This window comes from Pelophylax lessonae (assembly GCF_965119305.1).
Source record: "Pelophylax lessonae genome assembly, chromosome: 6".
Taxonomy (NCBI): Eukaryota; Metazoa; Chordata; class Amphibia; order Anura; family Ranidae; genus Pelophylax; species Pelophylax lessonae.
The window spans coordinates 42,422,713-42,450,439 of NC_138773.1; the positions used below are offsets into that span (position 1 = coordinate 42,422,713).

Below are 27,727 nucleotides of genomic sequence, written 5' to 3' on the forward strand. Positions count from 1 at the left end.
GGGAGAGGAAGCAGCCGCCATTTTTGTGCCCGCCCCTTCCCTATCGTGCACGAGCCCGGATCCCTCCCGCCTACTCGCCCCCCCCCCTTTTTCTATCAGAACAGCCAGGTAGGCAAGCCTTAGCTCCGCCTTCCAGGCGCAATTGGTCGGCCTTATATGCGACCCTCCCTCCCGGCGCTTTCGTATTGGTTCGCTCACTCAGGCCAGACCCTTCCCCGCCAGCTTGCCGCGCGCGCCGAAGGTGCACTAATCGCAAAGCGAAGGGTCAGCAGCCACTCGCGAGCTTCTTCCTGGCGACGGATTGGTTGGTGGACGTCCCGCCTCCCCCCGGCGGGTTCTGCTATTGGACGGCTGGGTAGTTCCGTGCCCCGAGCGGCTCTCTGCCTGTCCACGCGCAGTGTGGCGGCGGTCGAGGTGAGGCGCGCCGCTGTCGGATTCATTCTCTATATCGCCGCAGTCGTTATCACCGGAGCTTCTCTGTCCTCCTTCGGAAGATGATCAAGCAGCCGCCGCCGGCCACAGCGAACCGCAAACCCGCCTCGTCGGCCATGGCTGTCTCCTCCCCCGGGAGCCCCAACGGAAACCCCCTTCCCCCGGCGCGGAGCCAGGAGCGGGCAGGCACCGGCAGGTAAGATTGCATGAGGAGCGGCGGGATCGGAGGGCGGGCGTTGTACGGTAACCTGTTTACCGGCAACGGGGGGGGGGAGGGAGACAATCTTCCCGCTGAGTGACGGGCCGAGCGGCCAATAGAGCGGGCGATGCGGAGGGAGGGGGCGTGTCCTGACAGGTCACATGGCCCTAGTACTGCTCGCGCTACCCTCCTCCCATCTTGGCTGCACCGTTACCGGCTCTGCGCATGCTCCGTGCACCGGCCATAGGCCGCGACCAATCAGCCTCAGGCCTACCCAGCAATCTGTACCCGGGGCACCATTGTCAGCGCAAGGCCTACCCACTGTGCCCTGTGTGTCAATATCTGCCCTGACCACTGAGCAATGGAGGTGTGTGTGTGTGTTCACTGAGCAATGCAGGCCTGTGTGTGCCCTGACCACTGAGCAATGCAGGCCTGTGTGTGCGCCCTGACCACTGAGCAATGCAGGCCTGTGTGTGTGTGTGTGTCCTGACCACTGAGCAATGGAGGCCTGTGTGTGTGCCCTGACCACTGAGCAATGGAGGCCTGTGTGTGTGCCCTGACCACTGAGCAATGCAGGCCTGTGTGTGCGCCCTGACCACTGAGCAATGCAGGCCTGTGTGTGTGTGTGTGTCCTGACCACTGAGCAATGGAGGCCTGTGTGTGTGCCCTGACCACTGAGCAATGGAGGCCTGTGTGTGTGCACTGAGCAATGGAGGCCTGTGTGTGTGTGTGCGTGCCCTGACCACTGAGCAATGCAGGCCTGTGTGTGTGTCCTGAGCAATGGAGGCCTGTGTGTGTGTCCTGATCACTGAGCAATGCAATGCAGGCCTATGTGTGTGTGTGTGCCCTGACCACTGAGCAATGCAGGCCTGTGTGTGTGTGCCCTGACCACTGAGCAATGCAGGCCTGTGTGTGTGTGCCCTGACCACTGAGCAATGCAATGCAGGCCTATGTGTGTGTGTGCCCTGACCACTGAGCAATGCAGGCCTGTGTGTGTGTGCCCTGACCACTGAGCAATGCAGGCCTGTGTGTGTGTGCCCTGACCACTGAGCAATGCAATGGAGGTCTGTGTGTGTGTGTCCTGACCACTGAGCAATGGAGGCCTGTGTGTGTGTGTGTGTGTGTGTGTGTGTGTGTGCGCGCGCCCTGACCACTGAGCAATGCGGGCCTGTGTGTGTGTGTCCTGACCACTGAGCAATGGAGGCCTGTGTGTGTGTGTGTGTCCTGACCACTGAGCAATGGAGGCCTGTGTGTGTCCTGAGCAATGGAGGCCTGTGTGTGTGTGTCCTGACCACTGAGCAATGGAGGCCTGTGTGTGTGTGTGTGCGTGCCCTGACCACTGAGCAATGCAGGCCTGTGTGTGTGTCCTGAGCAATGGAGGCCTGTGTGTGTGCCCTGACCACTGAGCAATGTAGGCCTGTGTGTGTGCCCTGACCACTGAGCAATGGAGGCCTGTGTGTGTGCACTGAGCAATGGAGGCCTGTGTGTGTGTGTGCGTGCCCTGACCACTGAGCAATGCAGGCCTGTGTGTGTGTCCTGAGCAATGGAGGCCTGTGTGTGTGTGTCCTGATCACTGAGCAATGCAGGCGTGTGTGTGTGTGTGTGCCCTGACCACTGAGCAATGCAATGCAGGCCTGTGTGTGTGTGCCCTGACCACTGAGCAATGCAGGCCTGTGTGTGTGTGCCCTGACCACTGAGCAATGCAGGCCTGTGTGTGTGTGCCCTGACCACTGAGCAATGCAATGCAGGCCTATGTGTGTGTGTGCCCTGACCACTGAGCAATGCAGGCCTGTGTGGTGTGTGTGCCCTGACCACTGAGCAATGCAGGCCTGTGTGTGTGTGCCCTGACCACTGAGCAATGGAGGCCTGTGTGTGTGTGTGTGTGTGTGTCCTGACCACTGAGCAATGCAGGCGTGTGTGTCCTGACCACTGAGCAATGCAGGCGTGTGTGTCCTGACCACTGAGCAATGGAGGCCTGTGTGTGTGTCCTGACCACTGAGCAATGCAGGCCTGTGTGTGTGTGTCCTGATCACTGAGCAATGCAGGCCTGTGTGTGTGGCCTGACCACTGAGCAATGCAGGCCTGTGTGTGTGTGCCCTGACCACTGAGCAATGCAATGGAGGTCTGTGTGTGTGTGTCCTGACCACTGAGCAATGGAGGCCTGTGTGTGTGTGTGTGTGTGTGTGTGTGCGCGCCCTGACCACTGAGCAATGCGGGCCTGTGTGTGTGTGTCCTGACCACTGAGCAATGGAGGCCTGTGTGTGTGTGTGTGTCCTGACCACTGAGCAATGCGGGCCTGTGTGTGTGTGCCCTGACCACTGAGCAATGCAGGCCTGTGTGTGTGTGCCCTGACCACTGAGCAATGCGGGCCAGCGTATATTCTGTGATGCCCAGCATGCATCTGTACTGACCTCTGAGCAATACAAGGTCATATTTGTGCTCTGAACACTCAGCCACACAGGATAATATCTATGCTGAGTGGGATGTTCAGTGATCAGTATATTACCCTGCATTGTACTGCACACATATATGACCCTTTAATGATCAGTACAGATATAGTATGGTCCTCAGATGCCAAACTGACATCTTTCTTAGTATATATGACCACTGAGCAAGGCAGGGCGGTGTGTTTACTGACCACTGAGCAAGACAGATTAATATCTATGTTGAGCAGAGGCAAAAAAATCTCTATTCTGACCTTTTGAGCAATGCCAGGTCATATCTTTCTGATTACTCAGCAATACATTGTAATATCTTTACTGATCAATATTCTCTGGGTACTTGTCACTGAGCAATAATGAACAATACAGGGTGACACCTGTACTGACCACTGGGCAGTGTAGGGTGTTGATGACCACTTGGGGCGTATATACTAGGGACCGACCGATTATCGGCAACACCAATCTATGGGGGGGGGGGGGCAAATACGCACTTTCCCCGATATATCGGAATCTGCCTCTGAGGTTACCGATATTGCCAATAAAAGTAGCGGTATAATATAAAGTATAAATGTGCCCATTCATAGACCCCCATGCAATAAAGATGGAAAGGATGGCACTAGATGCCTAACTACTGCACAATATAGTGCAATATGGATACGAATTGCTGAGTCTATAATAGTCATTCTCAGTCAATATTCTTAGATTTGTGGGTGACTGATGCACTTCATGGGTAAATAAGTCTTGGGACACCTATGTTTTGCCAGTCTGGGGCCATCTGGGACTGGCCCCCATATATATTTGTCTATCTGGGGGGGGGGGTGGTCGAAGGTAGTTATCGATTATTGGCTAAGCCAATATATCGAGGGCCGATCTACACTTTCCCCGATATATCCGAATCAGTCCCGGAGGTTACCGATATTTCGGGAAAGTGCTTTTACCGGAGTGATGCCTGCGGCTAGAGTTATCAAACCGGTACCGGCGTCCATAGCCGACGGTCGGCTGTCTTGTAATGAGAACCTATGCGGCGAGAAGCCGCTCAGCTGTCATTACAAGGGGAGGGGATGCGCCCCCTTTTGCTGCCTTCTGCGGCTCGTCCGGGTCTTCTGTCCCACTGGGAGACCCGGGTATCCTACCTGCACGGCCCCCGAAGAGAAGACCCGATCAAAGCCCCCATACGGGTCTCCATGTAACCAAGTCATGACATCACTTCCAGGTACTGTCTGGCGCCAAACTAAAAAAAAATCGTTCAAAATAGCCAAACTTGGCGTTTTGAATACTTTTAAGTGCAGAGGAGGGGTTTTGGGGTCTTTTAGACCCCCCAGATCCCTCCAACGGTACCTGTGGAAAAAAAAATGTAAATGTCCGAAAATATAGGCCGATATACGATGGCCAAAATATCGGTATCAGCAGTAAAATAACGATATCGGTCGATCACTAATATATACTTGTTGGGGGGAAGGGGGGGTCTTATTGGAAGCAGTGTCAGGCTACTGGTTCCCACACCTAATCAGGACCACTTATGACACTTTTCCACTGCAAGTACAGGCTCAGCACTGCTTGGCCCAGCTTGGCTCAGTTTGCTTTTCCACTGCGTGGGACGAGTCAGCGCTGCGTGGGACGAGTCAGCGCTGCGTGGGACGAGTCAGCGCTGTATAGGCTCTATTCGGCTCGGTTTGCTTTTCCACTAAAGTAGTAAGTGGGTGGGATTACGATTCTCTGACCATCAGTGGCTAGTAGTGACAATCAATGCTGCATGCAAAGGATTGTGGGATATGGTATAGGTACCCCAACCGAGGTGGTACTGTTTAAGCAAGCCGTACCATGTAGTGGAAAAGCGCCTTTACATATGTGGCTTTTCCATTGCATGGTACGGAATCGGTTTGGCTTGCTTTGGCGCTCTTCCATTCCACTGCATGGTACCGCCTGGTACGTGTTAGAACGGTTCGGTACGGCGTGGCTTTTCCACTATATGGTACGGCTTGCTTAAACAGTACCACCGTGGTTGGGGTTCCAAGCGGGCCGTACCGATACCATATCCCACAATCGTTTGCATGCAGCCTTGATTGCTTGTCACTACTAGTCAGAGAATCGTTGTAATCCCACCCACTTACTACTTTAGTGGAAAAGCAAACTGACTTGAGTAGAACCTATACAGTGCCGAAAGTTGCCGACTCGTACCACGAGTGGAAGAGCAAACCAAGCAGTGCCGAGTGGAGCCGAGCCAGGACTCGCAGTGGAAAAGTGCCAATAGATTCTCATGCAGTCCACGGGGTGTCCAGTGTGATCATGAGCGGTTTTTTATTTTTTTTTGTTGGAGGGATGCATTTATATATTGCCCAAAGTGATAGTGTCATGTCTGTTTACTGATCTGAGCAACACGTCTGTATCCTGACTACTTAGTGAGCAATACAGCCTATTAGTGCCCCAGTGACAGCACAGATCAGGTTGTAGTCAGCACCCCTCCTCCACACTGTATGTGAACCAGGAGCAGCACCTATCATACGTTCCCAGAGTTTAATCTGGATATTAGAGGAGATGGCCAACTCACTCCAGGGGCCAGAGTTCCTTCATCAGAGTACAGGAGACAGAGCGGGGGAGGGGTGCATGTGGAATAGTCATATAACATACATTATAATCAAGTAAATATATGGTAAAATATGTCAATATGAGATGTTTAAAAAAAATTAGCTATTATAAAAGAGTTTTTTTTTTTTTTTTTTTTTGGTGGTCATCTTACTGCACCCACCCCCCGATTCAGTATTACTATTACACATACAAAGGTCTCCCACCCTACCCCCACTCTCCTATTTTCAGGTCTCCTCTTTATTTACTCAGTCTGGCTCTCTATTGATATCCACTCAGGGTGGGTGAGGTGTGAACCGAGTTGCAGACCTGTTTACCGCCCTCCATTCATTCATCAGAAATTGGGTTTTGTTTACGTCTTGCAGGTGTGTGGCGTGCCCTGCTGGACTTGTAAATGGACTTCACATAGAAATGTTAATGCTGCATTTGATTTGATTATCACCATTGTGTTCTCTTGGAATCCTGACCATTCCTGGAGTCGCTTTCCTTTTTCATGGCCATTGACATTTAGATTATTCACCGGTGACTTAATTGACAACAGCCCTGATGGCAAGACCTCAGAAGAGGGGGTGGGGTGGAACAACTGCAAACTTTGCATGACTTGAAGGGTATTGGAATGGAATGTATAGCATTCACACACAGCTTTGTGAATGACGCATCTGTGGGCAAAGCCCTGTATAGCTGTGCTGATTTTAGGTGACAACTAGTATGGGGAACTTCTCCCTGTACTGCTGTTAGAGGTTGGGGAGATCTGCAGCATTGGGAACATATGACATGTTCCACTCAAACAAACGGGTGTTGCGTCACTCAAACAAACGGGTGTTGCGTCACTCAAACAAACGGGTGTTGCGTGTTCCCAAAGGTGAACTTATCCTTTAAAGTTGTACTCTAGGTAGAAATAAAAATGACTTACAGATTTACGTACTCCTACACTTACCACGGCATGTTCTATGCCTGTGGGGTCCTTCTAGAAGCTGGAAATGACTGTATATACTGCTATTCCAGTGATCTGCACTTGCGTCCTGGCCCTGTTCCAAGCTGCTATCTTGGTGCATTTTCACACAGGGGGTCACTCTTGGCATTGGTGGCCTTAAAGGGAACACTGCATTTTCTCAGTGAATGCAATGCCTTCTGTGACTGGGTAAGCCAGGGTGCTGATATTCTGGTCTTAAGACTGCAGATGCTTTGCTTTCATTGAGAAAAATGACATTCTGTGAATGACACTAAGCCATCCCCTGTGATTACTGGGTCTGCAACTGGTTGGATCCTTTTCAGGGATGCCAAGTGCGCACTGAATCGGACAATGCCACACCCATGGCTAGGGATGCACCGAATGTTCGGCAACCGAATACTATTCGGCCGAAAATAGAAAAAATTGCACTTTCGGTGTTCGGCCGAATAAGTAAAAAGGCCGAATAAATTTGTGCCGAACAATGTCAGCGGCGGTCACTAAATGGCGGCCCGTGCGATGCTTCCGCCCGGACCGTGAGCCCGCTACCTAGGAGTCCTTCAGTCCCCTTCCTCATTGCGGCTCCCTGCTCACACGCCGCCGGTGTCCTGTCCGGCCGCGAGTAGGGGGTGTGACTTCATGCGCGTGTCCCGCCCCCTGCTCCTGACTGCGGCTCCTTCACACTCGATCCAGCGAGCGTGACACTATGTGCACGCCCCGCCCCCTGTTCGCGGCTTTTGGCTCCAACCTGGCTGCAGTTCAGGTATGTGGAGCACATTTGGGGGAGAATACGGTAGCTGCACAAGCATTAGTGTGCAGACTGGCATATTTTGCCATATGTTGCCACTTGCCATGCTCATTAGAGTGCCCCTTAAAAAAAAAAAAAAGAAGAAAAATGTGCCCAACAGAGTGCTCCCTTGACATAAAATGTGGCCATCAGCGTGCCCCTTATTTTATGCTAAGGGACATGCTGATGAGCATATTTTATTTTAAGGGGCACGCTAATGGGCATATTTTATGTTAAGAGCAACGCTGATTTAAATGTTTTGTTTTGCCCATCAGAGTGCCCCTTAACATAAAATGTGCCCATCAGCGTGCCCCCCTAAAAATTGGCAAAATAAATGGAAAAAATGTGAAACACCGCGTTCGGTATTCGGCCTTCGGCCAAGCATTTCATTATTCGGCTTCGGGCAAGAAATTTATTTCTGTGCATCCCTACCCATGGCTTTTTTCAATTCTTCAGGGGGGGGGGGGGGCACAAGAAGTGTCCTGGCGGCTCTGGAGGCAGCCAGAATTCCAAGGTGGGCAGAACGGTTCTTTCCAGCCCTCTCCACATACACATTCCTGGGGTGAAAAACTGGCCAGTGGATTACGTTAGCCGGCAGGCCTGGACCAAGGGGAGTGGTCCCTCTATCCAGAGATGTTTAAAGAGGTTGTAAACCCCCAAAAAATTTTTTTTTCGTTTTGCAACCTGAATGAGAAACGCATAATGAGCTAGTATGCACCGTGGAGTAGCTCATTATGAAATATTTACCTTAGAACGAGCCCCCGCCGTGCCGCCCGCTTGCCTGTATGACGGGCGACATGTCCAGTCGCCCGTCTTCTGGGATCGCGGCATCCGGCCATCTGATTGGCCGTAGCCGCGGTGACGTCACTCCCGCGTGGGAGCCGACGGTCACGGCACAGGGCTCTGAAGGAGCGGCACCAGCGGCCGTTCCTTCAGAGCGCATGCGCCAGTGACGTCACTGGCTGCATGTAAGGTAAATATCTCCTAAACGGTGCATGGTTAGGAGATATTTACAGTACCTATAGGTAAGACTTATCATATGCTCACCTATAGGAAAAAGTTGCAGAGGAGGGTTTACTTCCTCTTAAATCAGTTGTCTCTGGTGGGGCATCCCCGAGGTGGATATGTTGGTGTCTCTGCTCAACAGAAAGGTGCAGAGGTTTGTGGCTTTGTGGGGTCCATATCGTCTGATTTATGCCTTCCCTCAAGCTTCTGCCAAGACTTCTATGCAGGATCGGGGCAGAAGGGATGCCGGTTATCTTGGTGGCTCTGGACTGGGCTTGGTGCGCTGATCTGGTGCGGCTGGTTGCTGACGTTCCTTCGAAGCTTCCTCTCAGGGAGGATCTGCTGTTCTACAGACCAATCTTACATCCATCCTTTACAGTTGCTGGCTTTGATGGCTTGGCTGTTGGAACGACGGGTGCTGATGGATAGAGATTTATTTGAGTCAGTGATTATAGTAATCTACTTCTAGGAATATCTTCCATTGTACATGGAAGATGTACATTGCGTGGTTTGAGTTTCTCGAGGTTCATCCTCGCTCCGTCTGTGGACATATCTAGCCTGTGATGGCCTTCATCAGTCTATAATGCATAACATTTCTTAAGTGTCATACCTTACACTACAACCTTGGTGTGTTCTGCATTGACATATCAGTCCATTACTTAAGGCTATGAATCATGCAAATGGTTTTTCTAAATCATGGAATGGTTCTTCCTGCATTGATTTGTAAAGGATGAGCATGGCTCTACACACAGCTGGCTCCTCTATTCACACAGATCGTTTAATAGGTTGACTATAAATCCCATCTGCCACGGCTGCAGAGGGACTTGCAGATAGCTGGCACAGCCCCGTGTGGTGACATCACTGCGCTCCTAGTCCATGGTGTACTTAATGTTTGTACCCTGGGCTGGGGGACGAGTGTACTGGATCCATGAATTGCACCTGCAATAGATTACAGGCGGTTCCCGGGTTACAAACATCCGACTTACAAATTACTCCTACTTCCAAATGGTGACTGACCAGGAAGAGGAGAAATCTCCCCCTAGGAAGGGAAATTCTCTCCTGGAAGAGTTCTCAAGGGAAAAAGTTCCACTGAAGCTTTATCCCCAATCCTGGTTTCCACAACAAACCAAAATTTTCAAAATCTAGTTGTCATAGGGACAATGTGAGGTGAAATCTTCAGAACAGGGGTACAGACAGCAAAATAAATGCTACAGAGGTGTTAACACTTCCCTGTGCTATCCAAAAAACTTATTTTGGATGGAGCTAAAAATTAAAAAATATATACCAAAGAACAAACTTAGTCCCTATCTTGTTTGTAACCCGGGGACCGCCTCTAAATGCATCTGCAATATCATGGAAGATTGAATGAAAAAAATATTGGGTGCACTTTTTTTTATGAATGTGGGTGAATTTATTCAGGCTTTAGCAAAAAGTGGACTGTCTTGACACTTAGCCCCCGTTCACACTAAGGCTACCTGTGAGGCGACCTGGTCGCCGTAGGTCGCCTCCCATAGGGAAGCTGCGGACCCGTTCTAATAGGAGCGACACAAGTCGCTCCGACTTAGAAAAAGGGTCCAGAGCTTCTTTGGGGCGACCAGGAGGCGACCGCCATAGACTTCAATGTTATGAAGTCCGTGGCGGCCGCTCCAAGGTCGCGGTGCGAAGTAGCGTCGCTTGCATGTGAACGGGGGCTTAAAGTTCTGTCTGAAAGACACCACAACGTTGATGTTGTGTAACAAGCCTTTTCTGTTTTTATAGGCTACATACTTCAGTTATGGTTGTTTTCTCTAAACACTATTGGCAGTAAACGGTTTCACTTTCTCATGACGCCTCATAGTTTCCTAGTTGGGTGCCTCCATCTTGCCTGTCTTAAGTGCACTTCTTGTCCCCAATGTATCACTTGCTCTCTGGTCATTTGTAATTGGTCTGTTGGGAGATGGAGAATTTGGACACGAAGTTGATTTACCAAGTGTACCTTTTTATATATTGAAGATTGCTTTCTAGTTTGTGTTAATGTCTCGCTTTACTGGCACATTAAAGCGGTAGTATCCCGCTTTTTGACACTTTTACCTACAGGTAAGCCTATAATAAGGCTTACCTGTAGGTACAAATAATATCTCCTAAACCGGCACGGTTTAGGAGATATTTACAGTGCACGCAGCCGCTCACGCGAGTGGCGCATGCGCTCTGAAGGTCCGGGGGGACCTTCAATTAAGTTGCCGGGAGCTTGCCGGAAAAATCACTCCCGCGCGCATGCGTGGGAGTGACGTCATCGCGGCTCCGGCCAATCATCGCGCCAGAGCCGTCTCTTCCGGCCAATCAGCACGCCGGAGCCGCCGAACCCAGAAGAGACGACAAGGGATCATGGCAGCGCCCGCAGCGATGTCCGGGGGTCCGTGTCGGGGCTTCGTTTTAAGGTAAGTTACACATAATGGGCTAGTATGCGATGCATACTAGCTCATTATGCCTTTGTCTTGCAGGTTTTTTTTTATAGGGTTTACAACCGCTTTAAATGGTTGGATTTGGCCAAGCTGCTCAATTTTCTACATGAAGATGTGCATCTGCGTGTACTGTATACCTTGTATGTAGCCGCCGCTATATCCGGTATACATTTCTGTTCCAGGTGTGAGACAAGACCTTCATATCCCACACCTGGAACAAAATAGTCGTGCTGAGAGATTCTCAGCCCTTCATAGGCAGCTTTGTATTCTGTTAGTGAACACAAAGCTTTGTCTTGCCAAGACTGATTGTGATCTCATCTCACCTTAGTGAATCAGAGGTAGCTTTATGTTGATGGAATACAAAGCTACCTTTGACTGAGCACTGCTTGGCCCACTATTTTCTGGGAGTGAGATGGGAAAGTGTTGTCAAACCCGCAACACATTACTATATATAGCTGAGGCTCCATCATACTGCATACCCAGCAGGTGCACGTCTTTGTGTAGGAAATAGTTCTTTTGGGCCATGTCAAACCTCTTTTTTTTTTTTTTTTTTTTTTTTTTTTCCCTTGACCTTCAGAGGTAGAGGTGAGGGGTCATCTGAGGTCTAACAGCTGCTGGGCTGTCCATTGCCAGACATAATGCGAACACGTACTGTCTCCTGAGGGGTGGTGTGGGGGGGTCCTGTCTCCTGAGGGGTGCTGTGGGGGGGTCCTGTCTCCTGAGGGGTGCTGTGGGGGGTCCTGTCTCCTGAGGGGTGCTGTGGGGGGTCCTGTCTCCTGAGGGGGGCTGTGGGGGGGTCCTGTCACTGGGCTTTTGCTTGCCATAGCACTGCTTCTCTTCCATTCATATCTATGGGAGCGCAGCTTAGGAGTTTACATCACACCGATGCCCGAAGCCTGTCAACCCTGGAAATAACAATGTTACAGAAGTGCTTTTAGTTAAATTTTAACTAAAGGGCCTTGTTTTTTATTTTTGGTAGTTTGAAGAGGGATTAGTGTAGGGTTTTTTTTTTGTCTTATCTTTGCCCCCGTTAAGGAGATTCATCCTCTGTTTGTCCTATTTGCTATTACCAAATGTAAAATGAAATGCCAATGGGACACTACTAGTTCTGGTGACTAGCAGCAATTGCCTCACTTTGAAGGGATCTCTTGTTGGTATGGGACAGGTAGTGAAGGGAAATTTTTCCAATGGGACAAGGATGACAAACATAAAAATCCATGACAGGTTATAACCTTCCCTTTACGCCAGGGATTCTCAAACTACGGCCCTCCAACTGTGGAACTACACATCCCATGAGGCATTGTAAAACTCTGACATTCACAGCCATGACTACATGATGGGAATTGTAGTTCCTGAACAACTAGAGGGCCATAGTTTGAAGACCCTTGCTTTGTGCTATACAAAATGGGGGGGGGGGGGTTGACTTTATCCTATAGTTATTTCAGAATATATATGGAGATCGGGATCATTTCTTAACGAACGCCTGTGTTTATAATCTACTACCAGCCACTTTATTAGCAATAAAAACTGGCAAGGGTTCTAATTCTTTTCCACCGGATATTGCATGAGATAAAACACTGCATGGCTTCATGAGATAAATACCGCATTATTGTAGAAGGATTTTTTTGCCAATGGCAATTTTTTTTTTTTTCTTGAAACCATGAGTTTGAGCCGGTTCACACTACTCCGACTCTGACAAGTAGCGCTCCATGCTATGCAATGGAACCGTTCTAATCAGAGCGACTTGCATTGACTTGTATTATGAGAAGTCGTTTGCAAGCCACGATGAAGTCGTGCTGCACAGGCGACTTCAAAGTCGCCCAAAGTTGGGCTGAATGAGTTGTAGTGTGAACCGGCTCTTACTGCAAGCGGTAGACACTGCTTTAAGACTCCCAATATCACCAAATGAAAGTTGTTTGTTCTTAACCACTTGCAGACTGCCCTTCGCAGTTTTACTGTGGCAGGCTGGCTCAGCTGCGCCAACCATTGTAGTACTCCGTTGGTCCTGCGTGTGGTGTTGGGGGGCAAGCGCGCACCGCCTGCAGTGCAGTCCCACTAGGCAGCGGGGATACCAATGCACGGGGCTGACAGCACTGATTGCTGCCAGCCATCTGAGATCGCTCCCTGTTGAGAGGAGGGTCAGCTGTTGTAAACACAGCTGACTGTCCTTCTCTCAGAAATGATCAGAGCTCCTGTGATCCTATATAGCAGGGGTCTTCAAACAATGGCCCTCCAGTTGTTCAGGAACTACAATTCCCATCATGCCTAGTCATGTCTGTGATGTCAGTTTTACAATGCCTCATGGGATGTGTAGTTCTGCAACAGCTGGAGGGCCGTAGTTTGAGGATCCCTGCTATATAGGAACACGGGTCTCTGTGGTAATTTCACAAGCCCAACCCCCACAGTTAGTAATAACTCCCCCACAGAAGTGTCCAAAAGGTCAGTTAGGGGTCCGATCTGTCCGTCACAGTTATGCTAAAAAAATCAGATTGCCGCCATTACTAGTAAAAAAAAAAAAAAATGACAAATCTTTCCCCTAGTTTGTAGACGGGATAACCAATCAAAATGCGCTTATTGCGTGTTATTTTTTGGGGGGGGGCGAAGGAATGTGTAGAAAAATACAAATTGGCCTTAGAGCCAGTTCACATTAGCGCGACTTGTCAGCCTGACAAGTCGCGGTCCATTGACCGCTACAGGACCGGTTCTAATAGGAGCGACACAAGTCGTTCCGACTTAGAAAAAGGGTCCTGTACTATTTTGGGGCGACTTGCATAGACTTCCATTATGTGAAGTCCCTGCAAGTCGCTCTGAAGTCGTGGTGCATGGTAATGCACAAGTCGCCCCCGAAGTAGTAAGGAGTCGTGTCGCCTCAGTGTGAACCGACTCTAAAAGGATGAGAATTTTTTTTCACTGTTTATAGCGCACAAAATCAGAGGAGATCAAATAACAAAGTTCTATTTGTAAGAAAAAAGGACATTAATTGTATATAGGTACATTGTTGCACGACTGCGCAATTAAAGTAACGACGTGCTGCATCGCAATAAATGGCCTGGTCATTAAGGGGGTAATACTTTCCAGTCCAGAAGTGGTTAAGGCACACTTGGAGTGTGGATAATAGGAAAGGAATGCATGAGATACCTGATCTTAGTCTGTGAAGACATGCCCAGCATTCTAATGTGTGAACTTTCTATAAGACTTGAAAGATGACTAAAATGTAGCATCACCCACTTGTCCTTGTGATCGCCGTCTACATCATCTGCACCGTTTTCTAGCTGATTGTAGAGCAAAGCGCCTACTACTCCCAGGTCACTTCTGCAGAACTCCTCTTTCCTGGTGTGATTCATCCGTCTGTGATCTTCCGCTCTTATATTTTTAATTTTTTTTACTTGATGGCCGTTTGGAGACGGTTATCTGACTCATTTCTATGCTTAGACATCCTTTGGTTAGTGGTGGGGGATGTTCCAGTTCTACTGTGCCTGGTTTTAATCAGCTACAGTTAATTGTAGCACAAGTCTGATCTACTTTTTTTGGCCAAAAAATATCTGGATGGATGAAGTAGAAACCATCATTTTTATAGATTCTCGAAACTGCATTCTGTGGGCTGAATGCAGCCCTTTGCTTGTCTTTTTATTAGGCCTGTGGTGGGGGGCGCAATTCCTTTTGCGGAAGCCTGTGGTGGGGGGCGCAATTCCTCTTGCGGAAGCCTGTGGTGGGGGCGCAATTCCTCTTGCGGAAGCCTGTGGTGGGGGGCGCAATTCCTCTTGCGGAAGCCTGTGGTGGGGGGCGCAATTCCTTTTGCGGAAGCCTGTGGTGGGGGGGCGCAATTCCTTTTGCGGAAGCCTGTGGTGGGGGGGCGCAATTCCTTTTGCGGAAGCCTGTGGTGGGGGGCGCAATTCCTTTTGCGGTAGCCTGTGGTGGGGGGCGCAATTCCTCCCACAGGCTACCAGGCCTGAGATCACTGATGCTTTCTACTCCCAGTGGCCATAGTCTGGGTGCTGTGAAGGACCGTAAAATGGCCCTTTGTTTAGAAAGTTTGGAGACCCCGTTCTAGAAGATCAGGCTTTTCTTAGCGTAAAGTTGCATTGGTGCCAAGATTTGAATTAAGAGACCAGAGGTGCATTGTTGATCATGAGGGACATCAGATGGCACAAAACGAATGGCTTCTTTGCTTCTGGGTGATGCATGCAGTGCACATTATAATGGCCCAATAACACCATACTGTGCATTACCATGATACCCCAATCTAAATCATCCCTAATCTAAGAACATTTGGGGAAGATAACTGATAGAACTGAAACCGGATCCCCGGGTTCCTGAACTGTAACTTCCTCCTTGTCTCTGGTCATATTGCAGTTTCCTTCTGACAAACCTCAGGAGCCATGTTGTCTACGTTTAAAAATAGATGGCAGGAATACCCCAGACATTTGTTAGCCGATAATTATCTTCCTTCCAGAGTTCTGCTGTCAGATTTGGCTGTTGAGTATTCTATATGTCATTGCTGGGTAGATGGCTAGAGCTTAGAGCTGAAGGTTTGGTTTCTACATGCGTTGCCCAGTGAAAAGGAATCAACGGTCTTTGCAGTGTTTTTAATGCACGTGTAATAGATCAGTTATGATAAACTGTGATTCTATGTCATTTTATTTCTGCAATGATGATCCAATTCTTTCATCACATGTGCAATCTCTATTTGTATTACTTTTCAGTGGTGTGCAATGGTTGTGCTTTACTGCTGCTATTCACAATGTGGGTCTGTGTAGGCAGACTCCATGAAAACAATGCACCCACTGAGTGGCAGACATGTTGTTGAAAATGTTAGCTAGAGATCACCCGTTTACATCCATGATTCCTTAGAGATGCATTGATGTCGTCCATCGCCCCACCAGTTGACCGATGAAAAGAGGACAAACAGTCCCCATGTGTGTAGGGTAGGGATCGACCAATTATCGGCAATGCCGATGTATTGGAATTAGCTCCCCCACAAGCTTGTACCAGCCAGCCCTTAACCACACAGTTTGCCTGCCACCCACCCACCAAAGGGTGCCAGCCACCCACATTAACATGTTCAGTAACAAATTTGTTGAAAATAAGTTTTGCAAAATAGAACACAAATGTTCAAAATATCGGCTGATGATGATATGCAATGGCAAAAATATCGGCAACGAAAAACCGATATCGGTCGATCACTAGTGTGGAGGGCTTTAGTGAACAGGCTCACCATAGGGCAAAGTGTCACTGGCAGGATCACTAGGCGAAAGTAAGGTGTAAAAACTAATTGCAGCCACAAAGGACTGAAATAAGTCATTTTAGATTTTAACCACTTTCCCCCTGGGATGACGTCGTAGACTTGAAAGGGGTGATATCTGATGCCTGCTATCCACCCCGCCCTCCCGTGGTTCTCTTGGCCTGCCCGTGCCATCGGGGAGCTGGAGAATAAAGGTGGCGGTTTGCTATACAGCTGTCTGTGGACCAGATGGTCCCCAGTCATCTCTAACACTTGGAGGCCTAAAACTGTCATGACATCACTTTTGGTCATGCCCTTTTCTTATTACATTGAATGTTTACATTCCTTGTAATAGGAAGAAGTGACCACAAAAATTAAAGGGAGTGTAAAAATACAAAATCTTTTTAAAGAGCCTTGTGCTCGCATGCTGAAGTGAATGTATCCATTGGTCGTGCCCACAAATGTAAAGCAGACATGGGATGTATCGCTGCCATTTTTAGAGCGAGAGCATGATCTCTATCATTGGACCTCCTCTGTAATTCTTAAACTGGTAACCTGTAAAAAAAAAACTTTGTAGCCCATGCAGATTTAGAAGTACTGACGTTTTGGTGCCATTCCATAAGTTAAAGCGTGACGTGTTGGGTGTCTCTTTACTCGGTGTAACATTCCTTCATATGATACAAAAGTTGCTGCGCAAATACCATCATTTAAAAATTTGCAATGACTGCCTTTTATTTCCTAGGGTCTCTGCTAAAAAATAGATTGGGGGTTTTCCGAGTAATTTTCTAGCAAAAATGCACCTTTTTTTTTTTCCCTTTTTTTTTTTTTCCTTCCTTTTTTCTCCCTTTTCCTTCCCTTTTTTTTTTTCTCCCTTTTCCTTCCCTTTTTTTTTTTTCTCCCTTTTCCTTCCCTTTTTTTTTTCTCCTTCCCTTTTTTTTTTTTTCCTTCCCTTATCCTTCCCTTTTTTTTTTTTCCTTCCCTTTTTTTTTTTTTCCTTTTTTTTTCATGTAGCGGAGAAGGGTCAGATTTGGCTTGGTGGCTTAGAACTGCACTATGAGCGCAGTAATGGGCTATTACTGAATCAGATGATGGCCTAGATTTCAGTCTAGATTTTTTAAGTTGGTGTTTTTCCCAAAGCTAGGATTTGTTGGTATGCTATATTCCAAAAAACCGGGCACACTGACCAAATGTTACCAGTGTAACATTTATTTTTTAGTTTCTGTTCTAAAATGTAAGTAGTAGTCTACTTACAAACGCATGGTCACATAAGGATGCAGACAAAACAACCTCCGGATCCCCAGTATGTAGCCGGTGGTACGAGAAGCTCTTGTAGTGCCCAAAGGCTTGCGTGTTTGGAGGACTAAGGTTTTTTTGGCTCGGTATGGTAAATTGGCGGCTTTCACTTGTATGTGAGCTCTTTGTAGGTGTGCCTATGCTGTGCTATGCTTTTCCCCATGGCATCTGACTGTATTATTCATACAATGTTCTTTCTTTTACAGGGGCAGGAGCATTGTGAAAGGACTTCAGCCACCGGTAAGTCAAAGTGAATGTGACGGCCTGAGTTCTGACCACTTTTTATAACCAAATCTTCATCCATAAAGTGTTATAAATATGCAGGCTTACAAAAGATGCATATGTGCCCCATTATTTAGTGTAAAGAACTAAACCTTCCCATTGTATTGCTGTCACATGATGTGCAGACAGTAATAAATATTGGATCTTTCTTTTGGGTTAGCAGTGCGCTGGAGAGTCAGACCCATGACCAATAGATGTAGCGGGCTGACATTTTTTTGTCCTGCACACTGCACCAACCAACGGCGCCAGCGCTCCCTGAGCTCTCGTGCATTTTTGCAGTTTAGATCTATGCAAATGAAAGGTCCACTTTCCTTCCAGCCTCCCCACTGCCCAAGCATGTATGTTGTAAAAAATCCATTTAAAATAAAATTTCTCAAGAAACATTTAGCAGTCAGCACAGAGTTGCACCACTGTGAAATTCAGTTTAAGGAATGTAGTGTCATATCACAAGAAATGCCCTGGTCATGAAAGGGGGGGGGGGGTTATTCTTCTGTAGGTTAGAGGTTGTAAACTCAGTGTTTTTTTTTTTTTTTAACATGCTGAAAGAGAAACGCATAATAAGCTAGTATGCATCGCATACTAGCTCATTATGAAATACCTTAGAACGTGCCGTCCGCTCACCTCTATGACGGGCGACATGTTCAGTCGCCCGTCTTCCGGGATCGTGGCATCCGGCCATCTGATTGGCCGGAGCCGCGGTGACGTCACTCCCGTGCGCGGGAGCCGATAGTCACGGCACGGGGCTCTAATGAAACGGTACCAGCGGCCGTTCCTTCAGAGCGCATGCGCCAGTGATTTCACTGGCTGCATGTAAGGTAAATATCTGCTAAACGGTGCATGTTTAGGAGATACTTGCAGTACCTATAGGTGATCCTATGATGAGGCTTACCTATAGGTACAAGTGTCAGGAGGGTTTACTTCCTCTTTAAGTGAATAATTTTCTATGATTGTGTTAATGGTGTCAGTGTAGCGTTGAACCTCATAAGTGACCTCCTTTTTCCCCTTGTCATTTTAGGTATTTGAAGGCGTGTATAACAATTCACGAATGCTGCATTTTTTAACTGCTGTAGTGGTGAGTATTCAGGTTTTCTTACAGCTGACCTCCGCGACCCTTCTGCAACTCTAATTTGTAATAGTTTGATTACACCTAATGCTTCTTGATGTCAAATCTTCCTCACTACCGAGAAACCTTTTCAAGTTAACCAGTTTTCCTTGTATGGGAAAACACCAATTTGTAGTAATAGGAAATCCTGCATGGTAGGAATCCAAAAGAAGGAAGCTTCACTTGAGTAGGTCATAAATGATTGGTTGTTTCCATCTATAGAACGTGGTTTTTTTTTTTTATATATATATATATATATATATACACACGAGGAAGGGATTTTCTTGGTACAGTACCTGGACAGATAATCGGACCTAATAAGTAAAGATTGATATCTGTGTGTGTGTATTATTTATTAATTTTTATCTTATTACATACAAGATAAACATTTAAAGAAAAGAATATTCATCAAATACATCAAAAATAAATATAAAATAAGGGACTTTAAAAAAACCAACATGTCATGTGCAACCCGGAGGGCAGTTATTCCTCTGGATTCCTCTGGATTCCTCCAGGTATGGACAGATAGATGACACTTAATTCCCGACATGATTTGCAGGTAACCGCTTTCTCAGGGGAATAGGGAAAAGGACTAAAGGCTCTTTCACACGGGCGGTCCGATCAGATCTGCCTGTCAGTTATTTAGGTGGATCGGATCCTCCATGCAGCTCTATGGGGCAGCGGAGACCTCTCCGCTGCCATCCGTATCCTATCCGTGAAATCCGGACGTATGGAAACCCTATTTTTCCATCCGTTCAGGGATCGGATGAGAGCGGACAGGCGGTCCGCTCTCATCCGATCCCCCCCATAGCGAGCAGTGGGAGCTGTGACACCTCCCTCACCGCACTGCAAGCTGAGACGGAGCTGTCATCTGCCGGCTCATCGGGGATCGGCGGGTCGATCCTCGCTGAGCAGCACGGATCCACCTACGGAGGCGGACCGTGTGAAAGAGCCCTTAGTGTAAAAAAAAAAAAGATATATATTTTTTGCAATATCAAATAAGTAGTGTGTGTGTATATAATGTATATGAATACATTTCCATTAACGAAGCTGAAACCACAACAATATGTCCCTAAAGGACCAAAACATAACCTAAATTTAGACGGTAGTGAACAGCAGTGTTACCTTGCACACTAAGGAGCGCTCACCCAGCCAGTAGAGACAGACAAGAAGGCAACTGTACTATAGAAGGGTGAACTTGTCACTTTAGTTATTTTGGACGTTGGAGGAGGAATAGTGGGGGTGGGGAAACTGATTTGTGAAGGTGAAGCTTAAGGGCCATACACACGAAGATTTTCTGAAGACTTTTTCCTTTAGATTTACCAAAACCAGATAATATGAGGTCAAACCTGAACACTTTCAATTTGTATGCAATCAGGCAGGCCCTTGCACTACATAGAAAAGGTAAATCTGAAGGAAATCTAACCACAAAAGTTGGATAGTGTGTATCCAGCTTTATTCTATTAAGTAGTTGGTAGCCAATGTGTTTTACCGTTTATAAAATCCCACTTTTAGGGCAATGAGGGGATATCCCTTTTAGGGCAATGAGATGATGGAGCAGCTGCGGGAGTATAGAAATTGTCAAATTTTCAAGAGGATGGTTTTGCACAAAGCAACTGCGATCCTTCTTTTTGGGTCCCCCCCCCCCCCCCCTGCTGGTGTTCCTGGCTAAGATCCAAACACATCGCATTGCAATGGGTCCACGTGTGTCCTTTCCTAAGGCACATACTGCTTGGCCCCTTTCCCTTACTGGCTGTGCTTGACCGCAGCGGTAGCCTTTGACTCTTGCTGCTGTGTCTGAGCCAGTGAGGGAGAAAGCAGAGAGTGCCTCTGCTCTCATGCACAGCACTGTATTGACATTAGGCTCAGGTAAGTATGCAGGGGGGAGGGGGGTGTAGCGGCATGCAGAAGATGATTTTTACATTGGTGTATAAAATGCATCATGGTAAAAGCAACTTAATAGCTCCTCTGTGCCTTTTGTAAAACTGGTATTAATATACCAGCCCTAACTTTTTTCCATCTGCCATCTCCCTGCCCAATGAGTGCTTAGGTTTGGATATTAAACTTCCTGTCCTGGAGACGCAGCAGGTAGCCAAATGCCTTACTTGTCACCAGAATAAGTGTCCCCTTCCAAGGCTGCATGCATAGAAGATTGCTCACACACCAGACAGAAAATGCAACCTTCAAAACACTTGAACACTCTTCTCTGCTTCCTGCACATTAACAGGCCTTTCTCTCCCCACTCCTTTTTTTTGTGTAGCCAGTGTGTGATGCACCCCCATCCTTGGTAATAGTCATGCTGGGGCTAGGGGAGCGCTGCATTACTGAGGCTGGTGGTAAGTCAGATAATTCCTTGTAGGAGCCCTCCCATATTGACTTAAAAGAAGCGGCCTCCCAGTGAGATTTTGGGGTAACTCCTAACACCTCCCTCCACTAGGAAAGCCAGACCTTGCTTGACATTGAGCTTTGGCACTTACTCCTGGAAGTGCCCCCCCCCCCCTTTGTTACCTCTGACATCACAAGTAGTACAGCCAGTGACACCAACCTAAAGGAAGCTTGAAACCACATGACCTCATTCTGCTGGTGAGGGGTTAGAACGAGTATTCTTTTTGTTTTTATATATTGCTGTCTATGTGATGGGTTTTAATCCCTCACCACTCAATAAGAGCACTGGTAAGATAGAGGTATGGCAGTTAGTCTTAAAGTCTTGGCCTATGAAATGAAGGGAATGTGGCCAGGAACCCCTAAGCACCTCTGTTTAAAAGGCATCTTGTCTGATCTTCCATGGGACCTAAAATTTTTGTCACTTTAAGTAAAGGTGCTTGTGACCTTTTGAAACATTTATAAGTTTTGGAATTCCACCTATCCCCTAGACCAGTGTTTCTCAACTCCGGTCCTCAGGGCACACGAACAGGCCAGGTTTGCAAGAAAACTGAAATACATCACAGGTGATATCATTTGCTGCTCAGTGATTGCAGTACTCTAGTCTGCATATAAATACTTAAAATAATACTTAAAATCTGGCCTGTTAGTGTGCCCTGAGGACCGAAGTTGAGAAACACTGCCCTAGACGGCAGCACCTGAAGCTCATCAAACATGGCTTCTTCTCTACACCACACATGAGAAATACTTCTTTGTAGCTTGTCAAGCTGGCTAGACCATAGGATAGGATAGGCACATGACTGAACCTATACAGCTATAGCGTATGTAACTGAAATTAAGCATTATGACTGACAGTTCAATCCTGATAGTGGCCACACGCAGTATGTTTTGGATTTATTTTTTAATCTGATGTGCGATTTCTAACCAGTTAAGTTTGCAAAAAATCAACCTTAAATTTTCCTCTAGCTTGATTTAAATTGGATCTGATCGAATTGTCCAGGGCTGAAAATTATCAATCATTTTGCATCAATCAGTAGCACTGATTTGTTCGTCAATCGATTTGTATGTCACACAATCATGTTTTGAGATTACATGGTGGAAACAGATGTGAGTGGTGACTTTTGTATCGTAACTATCTATATCTGCTTCTCCATGTTTGGCCTATTGGTCAAAATGGGTTGTCTACTATAGATCATTTATTCCAATGGAAAGAGATCAGTCCTAAAAGAAAATGATCATTTATCAAAGTAAGTGTGTATGGCCCCAATCAGATGCTTTATATCTGGAGTTTTTTTTTTTTTAGTAGTCTACTTACTAGATCACCTGGGCAGTTTATGGTTCAATTTACTACCAGTTTATCTGTTAATCATATGATAAAACCTTGTTTTTGCTTTTTATATAGGGCTCCACGTGTGATGTTAAGGTGAAAAATGGGACCACATACCAAGGAGTCTTCAAAACCCTGAGCTCCAAGGTAAGCCGTGCCAGATGAAGGGTGTCCATGTACTAGTTTATTTGGCTGACCTCACCGGTTTAAGGCCTCATGCACATTGTCAATTTTTGCAGCTGCTCCCAGGGGCCGGTATTCCTATTGTTTTTTTAAACTCCCCTGCATGTTAGCCGATGTGCCCATTCACACAGGTTTGGAGGCAGGAAAACCTTCGGGTAGTGCATCCAGGAGCTGCAGAGTTAAAGCAGAAAATGCTTGAGACTTGTAAAAGGCGCAGTTAGCGCTGAAAAGTTTATTCTGGCCATTAAAATTATCTATTCTAGCCAAAGAAATGAGTTGACACCTGTTATCGGGCCTAAACACTTGTAAGACATCAGACTTTTTCACAAGCGTTGGGTGTTTTTTTTTCTGCATAAAATGCTGCTGGTCTCTAGGAGAGTAAAAAAAAAAGCTGTGAGGCCTAAGTGCAGGTTCACACTTGGGCGATGTGGGAAGGCTGCGAATTCGCAGCCTGTTATCGCATCACATCCGCACAAGAGGCAGTTCACACTGCCATATGCGATACGCATGGGGTGTCAATTAAATGTTAACGACACCCCCAGTTTGATCGCATATCGCAGTGCGATCTGACAGTTCGCACAGGATCGGATCGCACAAGTGTGAACCACTGTGCAATCCGATCCTGATGCGGCTGGAAAAAAGGGTCCTTTGCGTCTTTTGTGCGGGTGCAGTGCGAATTCAGCCATACAAAGTGTATGGCTGAATGCGCACCGCACATCCGATCGCATGTAATGAAGGAGCAGTGCGCTCCGAATTGCATGCGATCAGCGCACCCGCAGTAGTGTGAACGGCACTTAAAGGCTAAGTCTAATTTTTACATAATAGGATGTAACCTGACATCTAGCCATAATTACCCCCCCCCCCCCCAACTCAAACTTAACCCCCTGCTTGATTGCCTGTTGCTTACAGCACAGTGTATAATTTGAATTTTAGGGTGGCACAGCTACATCAGGTCCTGGATCAATCCCTGAAAATTACAAGTCCTGTGTTTTGATGCTGCAGCAGAGCATGCTGAAGATTCCTCTTCAAGCTGTAGTTAAACTGTACTATCTTTAGCCCCATAAGAGCAGGGGGTCTGTACCATTTTGCAGGAACTATGCATTGCGCCTGAAACGTACTGATGCAGTGCAATGTTCTGCAGGCTCATTGCAAATGCGCATCGGTTGTGAGGTTGATGTTGCTGCAATGTACTATTTGCAAAGGTTGGACTAAGCCGTTAAGTCTTCCTTTTCCTGCAGTTTGAGCTGGCTGTTGATGCTGTGCACAAGAAGACGAGCGATCAAGCCTTGGGTCCAAAGCGTGAGGACATTGTGGACACTATGATATTCAAACACTCCGATGTTGTGCTTGTGCATTTCCATAATGTAGATTTCAATTATGCTACAAAAGGTAGGCAGTATAATGTCAATTCTTCCAGTATTTCCTTTTTCTTAAATTGGTATTTCCCTCTATAACACACTGTTGTGTGCGTGTGTTTTTGTGTGCAGATAAGTTTACAGATTCAGCCATTGCCACGAATTCTAAGGTGAACGGGGAACACAAGGATAAGGTTCTAATGCGCTGGGATGGAGGAGAGACTAACACTGATGAGTATGACCTGGAGTCAGACGTGGTGAGTGTGGAATATATGGGTGGCCATGACGAAGTTATACAAAAATCAGGTGTAAATGTTTCATTGGCGGAAGTGACTCCATGTTTTTCAAGCTTACTTGGTAATTAACAAATAAGACGATTAGTTGTCAGTCAGGGAGTGTAAATCTTTTATTGCCCCAGTGTGTCTGGGAGAGTAAATCTTTTATTGCCCCAGTGTCAAGTCTATTACTGCATCAGTTTTTAGTCCTCTTCGGTTTTTCTCACAATCCATTTCTTGGCAGTCTAATGGATGGGATGCCAACGAGATGTTTAAATTTAATGAAGACAACTATGGAGTGAAGACCACTTATGACAGCAGCCTGTCCTCTTACACGTAAGTGACCCCTATGTGTGGTGTGGGTCCCCCCCCCCTCCTAATGTAATAAAGTTGGATGTGGTGTAATAAAGTTGGATGTGGTGTGGCTATGTCCTGTTTTTGTTTCAGGGTGCCTCTAGAAAAAGATAACTCAGAGGAGTTCAGGCAGCGGGAGGCCAGGGCTACCCAGCTTGCCCGCGAGATTGAATCAAGCCCACAGTACAGAGCACGGATCGCCATAGAAAACGATGATGGCAGGACAGAGGAGGAGAAGCACAGCGGTGTTCAGCGTCCTACCACTGACCGTGACAGCCCGAGCTTTGGCTCTCGGTAAGAGAAATTTGTCCTGTGTTGAAAAGCAGAATTTAGCTTATAACATGGCTGTAGATGGAGGATGTGAAATGTAGTTATGGAAGCATAGAGATCTACAGGAACTGAAGTACACAGAATCTGGTGCAGCATAGCCAATCGGCTTCTAACTTCACCTTGTTCAATTAAGCTTTGATAATAAAACCTGGATGCTGGTTTTTATGCAGAGCTGCATGATCTTTTAAACTACAGATTTAGTTATACAATAAAAGCTCAACACTGTTGTGGATATTTGAAAAGGCAGCTAGGTTTGTCATTTTTTTTTTTTGGAAATTTTTATTTTCATTTTTTTATTTTTAACTGGGTTTATCTGTTAACTCTGGTTTTGCAGAGAATTTGACTTTTTTAAATCCATTTGACTTAAAGAAAAGGAGTAAAATGTATGTGTTTCGCTGCCTTTTTCTCAGGGATGCAAAGTACGTTCCTCTGCCTCAGCGTGTGCGGGACGGATCACGTGGAGGACTCCGAACAAACTCTTCTAGGGGTGGAAGATCAGGAATGGGCTCTTTACCTTCTCGTAGTACTCCGCAGCATTATCCCGAAACCAGTTCCAGTCCTGTGTCTGAACAAAGAGGCATCAATGGAGGTATTCGGGCCTTTATCATACTAATGCAAACATGAACCCATACACAGGAGCATCACTCTGACAGGTGCCCCCACCCCCTATTGTGCGTAATGACGTTCATCTACAGCGCACACTTGCTGTCAGAGGCAAGCACTTTCAGTCTTCAGAAAATGTCTCCTGAGTAATATGGTAGGACAGTACAATGTCAGGCTTGCTAGCTGAGCAACCACTGATCAGAACAGGACCGTGTGTCACGCACTTGGTCTGCTGAGGGATTTCATGATTTAGAAGGACATTAAGAGTCGGTTCACACTATGGCGACACGACTCTGTACTACTTCGGGGGCAACTTCTGAAGTCCCGTGCACCGCGACTTCGGCGCGACTTGCACGGACTTCATGTAATTGAAGTTTATGCAAGTCGCTCCGAGGTCGCCCCGAAGTAGTACAGGACCCTTTTTCTAAGTCGGAGCGACTTGTGTCGCTCCTATTAGAACGGGTCCTGTAGCAGTCAATGGACCGCGACTTGTCAGGCTGACAAGTCGCGGCATTGATATCAAGTCTTAAAGTCCTTTTTTTAGCTACACAAAGTTGCCATGCCATTCAAGCTACTAGCTTTTTTAATTTTTTTTTTTTTTGGGGACCGCCTGCTATGTACTGTGAACATGCAGAGCCTGTATGTCGCTGCCTGCTTCCTAGTTTAAAAAAAATAGCGCTGGATCTTTATAATTTTTATTTACTTTTTTTCCCCATAGTTTTGTAGGGGCTACACCTTTCACACAAAATGGCATGTTGACCTAAATTAAGGGGTGTGTGGTGGTTTTTTTTTTTTTTTTTTGTTTTTGTTTCCTTGTAGAAAGTAGTCGTCAAATGCCACCAAGAGAGCTCTGTTTGGGTATAGTGTCGCATGGCCGCTCAATTACCAGTTAAGAGTAGCCTAGTGCTAAATGGCCTGGTCATGAAGGGGCTAAAACCTTCTGGAGCTGAAGTGGTTAAAGGGGTCTTATTTTACCCTAACTATATTTTTTTTATAATCTTGATATAAATATCTTCTCGGTGTGCTTGTTTTTTTTTTTTTTTTTTTAGGGCCTTCAAGGATGTCTCCCAAAGCACAGCGCCCAATGAGGGGTAGTAAGACCATGTCTTCACCATCCAGCCGTCCTATAGAAGTGTCCACTTCCCCTTCAGGTTAGTTTGCTTAACAGCTGATTGAGTATATAAATCTTCATTCACATGACTTGGTGACTGAACTGTTCTTCTTCCCCCCCCCCCCCCTCTCTCTCTCTCTCTCTCTTAGCTGCCTCCCGTGTTTACACACCTCTGTCTCCTAAATCGGTCTCATCTGCTAGTTCTATGGACTCCTCTTCTCAAGCCTCTACCCCAGACTCCCGACCGGCAGCAGAAACCAATGTCGTCAAACCCAGTTCTCCAAAGGCTGCTGCTCCTGCCACGATTGGGGAAGGTGAGAAGATGTCCCATAGGCCTCTCTGACCATAGGTCTGGCTGGTACTGCACACCGTTCTGTGATTAAACTTTTTTGGCGGTAGAGATTTTTGGCAAAGCGGAATTTTTTTTTTTTTAGTCTTATGTTTTTATAACCTACAGCATACCCTACTGTTCTGTGCACAGCTGGTATATAATAGAACTGACAAATGTATAGATATTCTGATACTTAGTACAGCCTCCACAGGTCCTGAATTGCCACATTGATATAGGAGACTGTATGTAAATTAGTATGGTTGAGACTGAATTTGCTGAATTGATATTTTAACACTGACCACCAATAAGGATTTAAGGTTTATATTAGTAGAATTTTTATTGAGGTTTAATATATTGCGGCATGCAGATTTCAGTGTGCTGCCAAGCATGTAAAGAGGACCAGTCATGATACGGCCTAGTAAAATATGAAATCTTTATTTTCCAGGTTTCTCATTAGAAAATGCTTTTACTTTTGCTGTAGTTGCTTTGCCTGAGAGGCCCCTGAAATCTAACCGTTCCCTTCTTGTGCAACGAATAACTGCATCTTGTAGTCTCGTTGTTTTGTAAACCTAAAATATGCCTGGCTTTAATCCTTCCCTTTCAGCCTAAATACCTTAACAATTTAAATCCCCCCCACAAGCATGCATGCACACGATGCCTTAACATTTAAATTTGCCCTTAACCTAGCCCCTTAAATTTAATCTTTGCCTCCCCGTCCCACACACTGATCCCTGATCCTTA

General features: G+C 46.7%; 1 protein-coding gene across 1 annotated transcript in view; it reads left to right on the forward strand.

Moving 5' to 3' along the window:
- The first annotated feature begins 229 nt into the window (after positions 1-229).
- ATXN2L (ataxin 2 like) overlaps positions 230-27,727 on the forward strand; it is a 49,388-nt gene continuing 21,890 nt past the window's right edge. Inside the window, exons 1-11 of the mRNA XM_082261062.1 lie at positions 230-628; positions 17,558-17,591; positions 18,649-18,705; positions 22,520-22,591; positions 23,866-24,016; positions 24,115-24,239; positions 24,502-24,593; positions 24,705-24,905; positions 25,352-25,530; positions 26,594-26,695; positions 26,805-26,969. Coding sequence (XP_082117188.1) covers positions 495-628; positions 17,558-17,591; positions 18,649-18,705; positions 22,520-22,591; positions 23,866-24,016; positions 24,115-24,239; positions 24,502-24,593; positions 24,705-24,905; positions 25,352-25,530; positions 26,594-26,695; positions 26,805-26,969 — 1,312 coding nt within the window. The 5' untranslated portion in view covers positions 230-494. The remainder of the gene's footprint in view (positions 629-17,557; positions 17,592-18,648; positions 18,706-22,519; positions 22,592-23,865; positions 24,017-24,114; positions 24,240-24,501; positions 24,594-24,704; positions 24,906-25,351; positions 25,531-26,593; positions 26,696-26,804; positions 26,970-27,727) is intronic.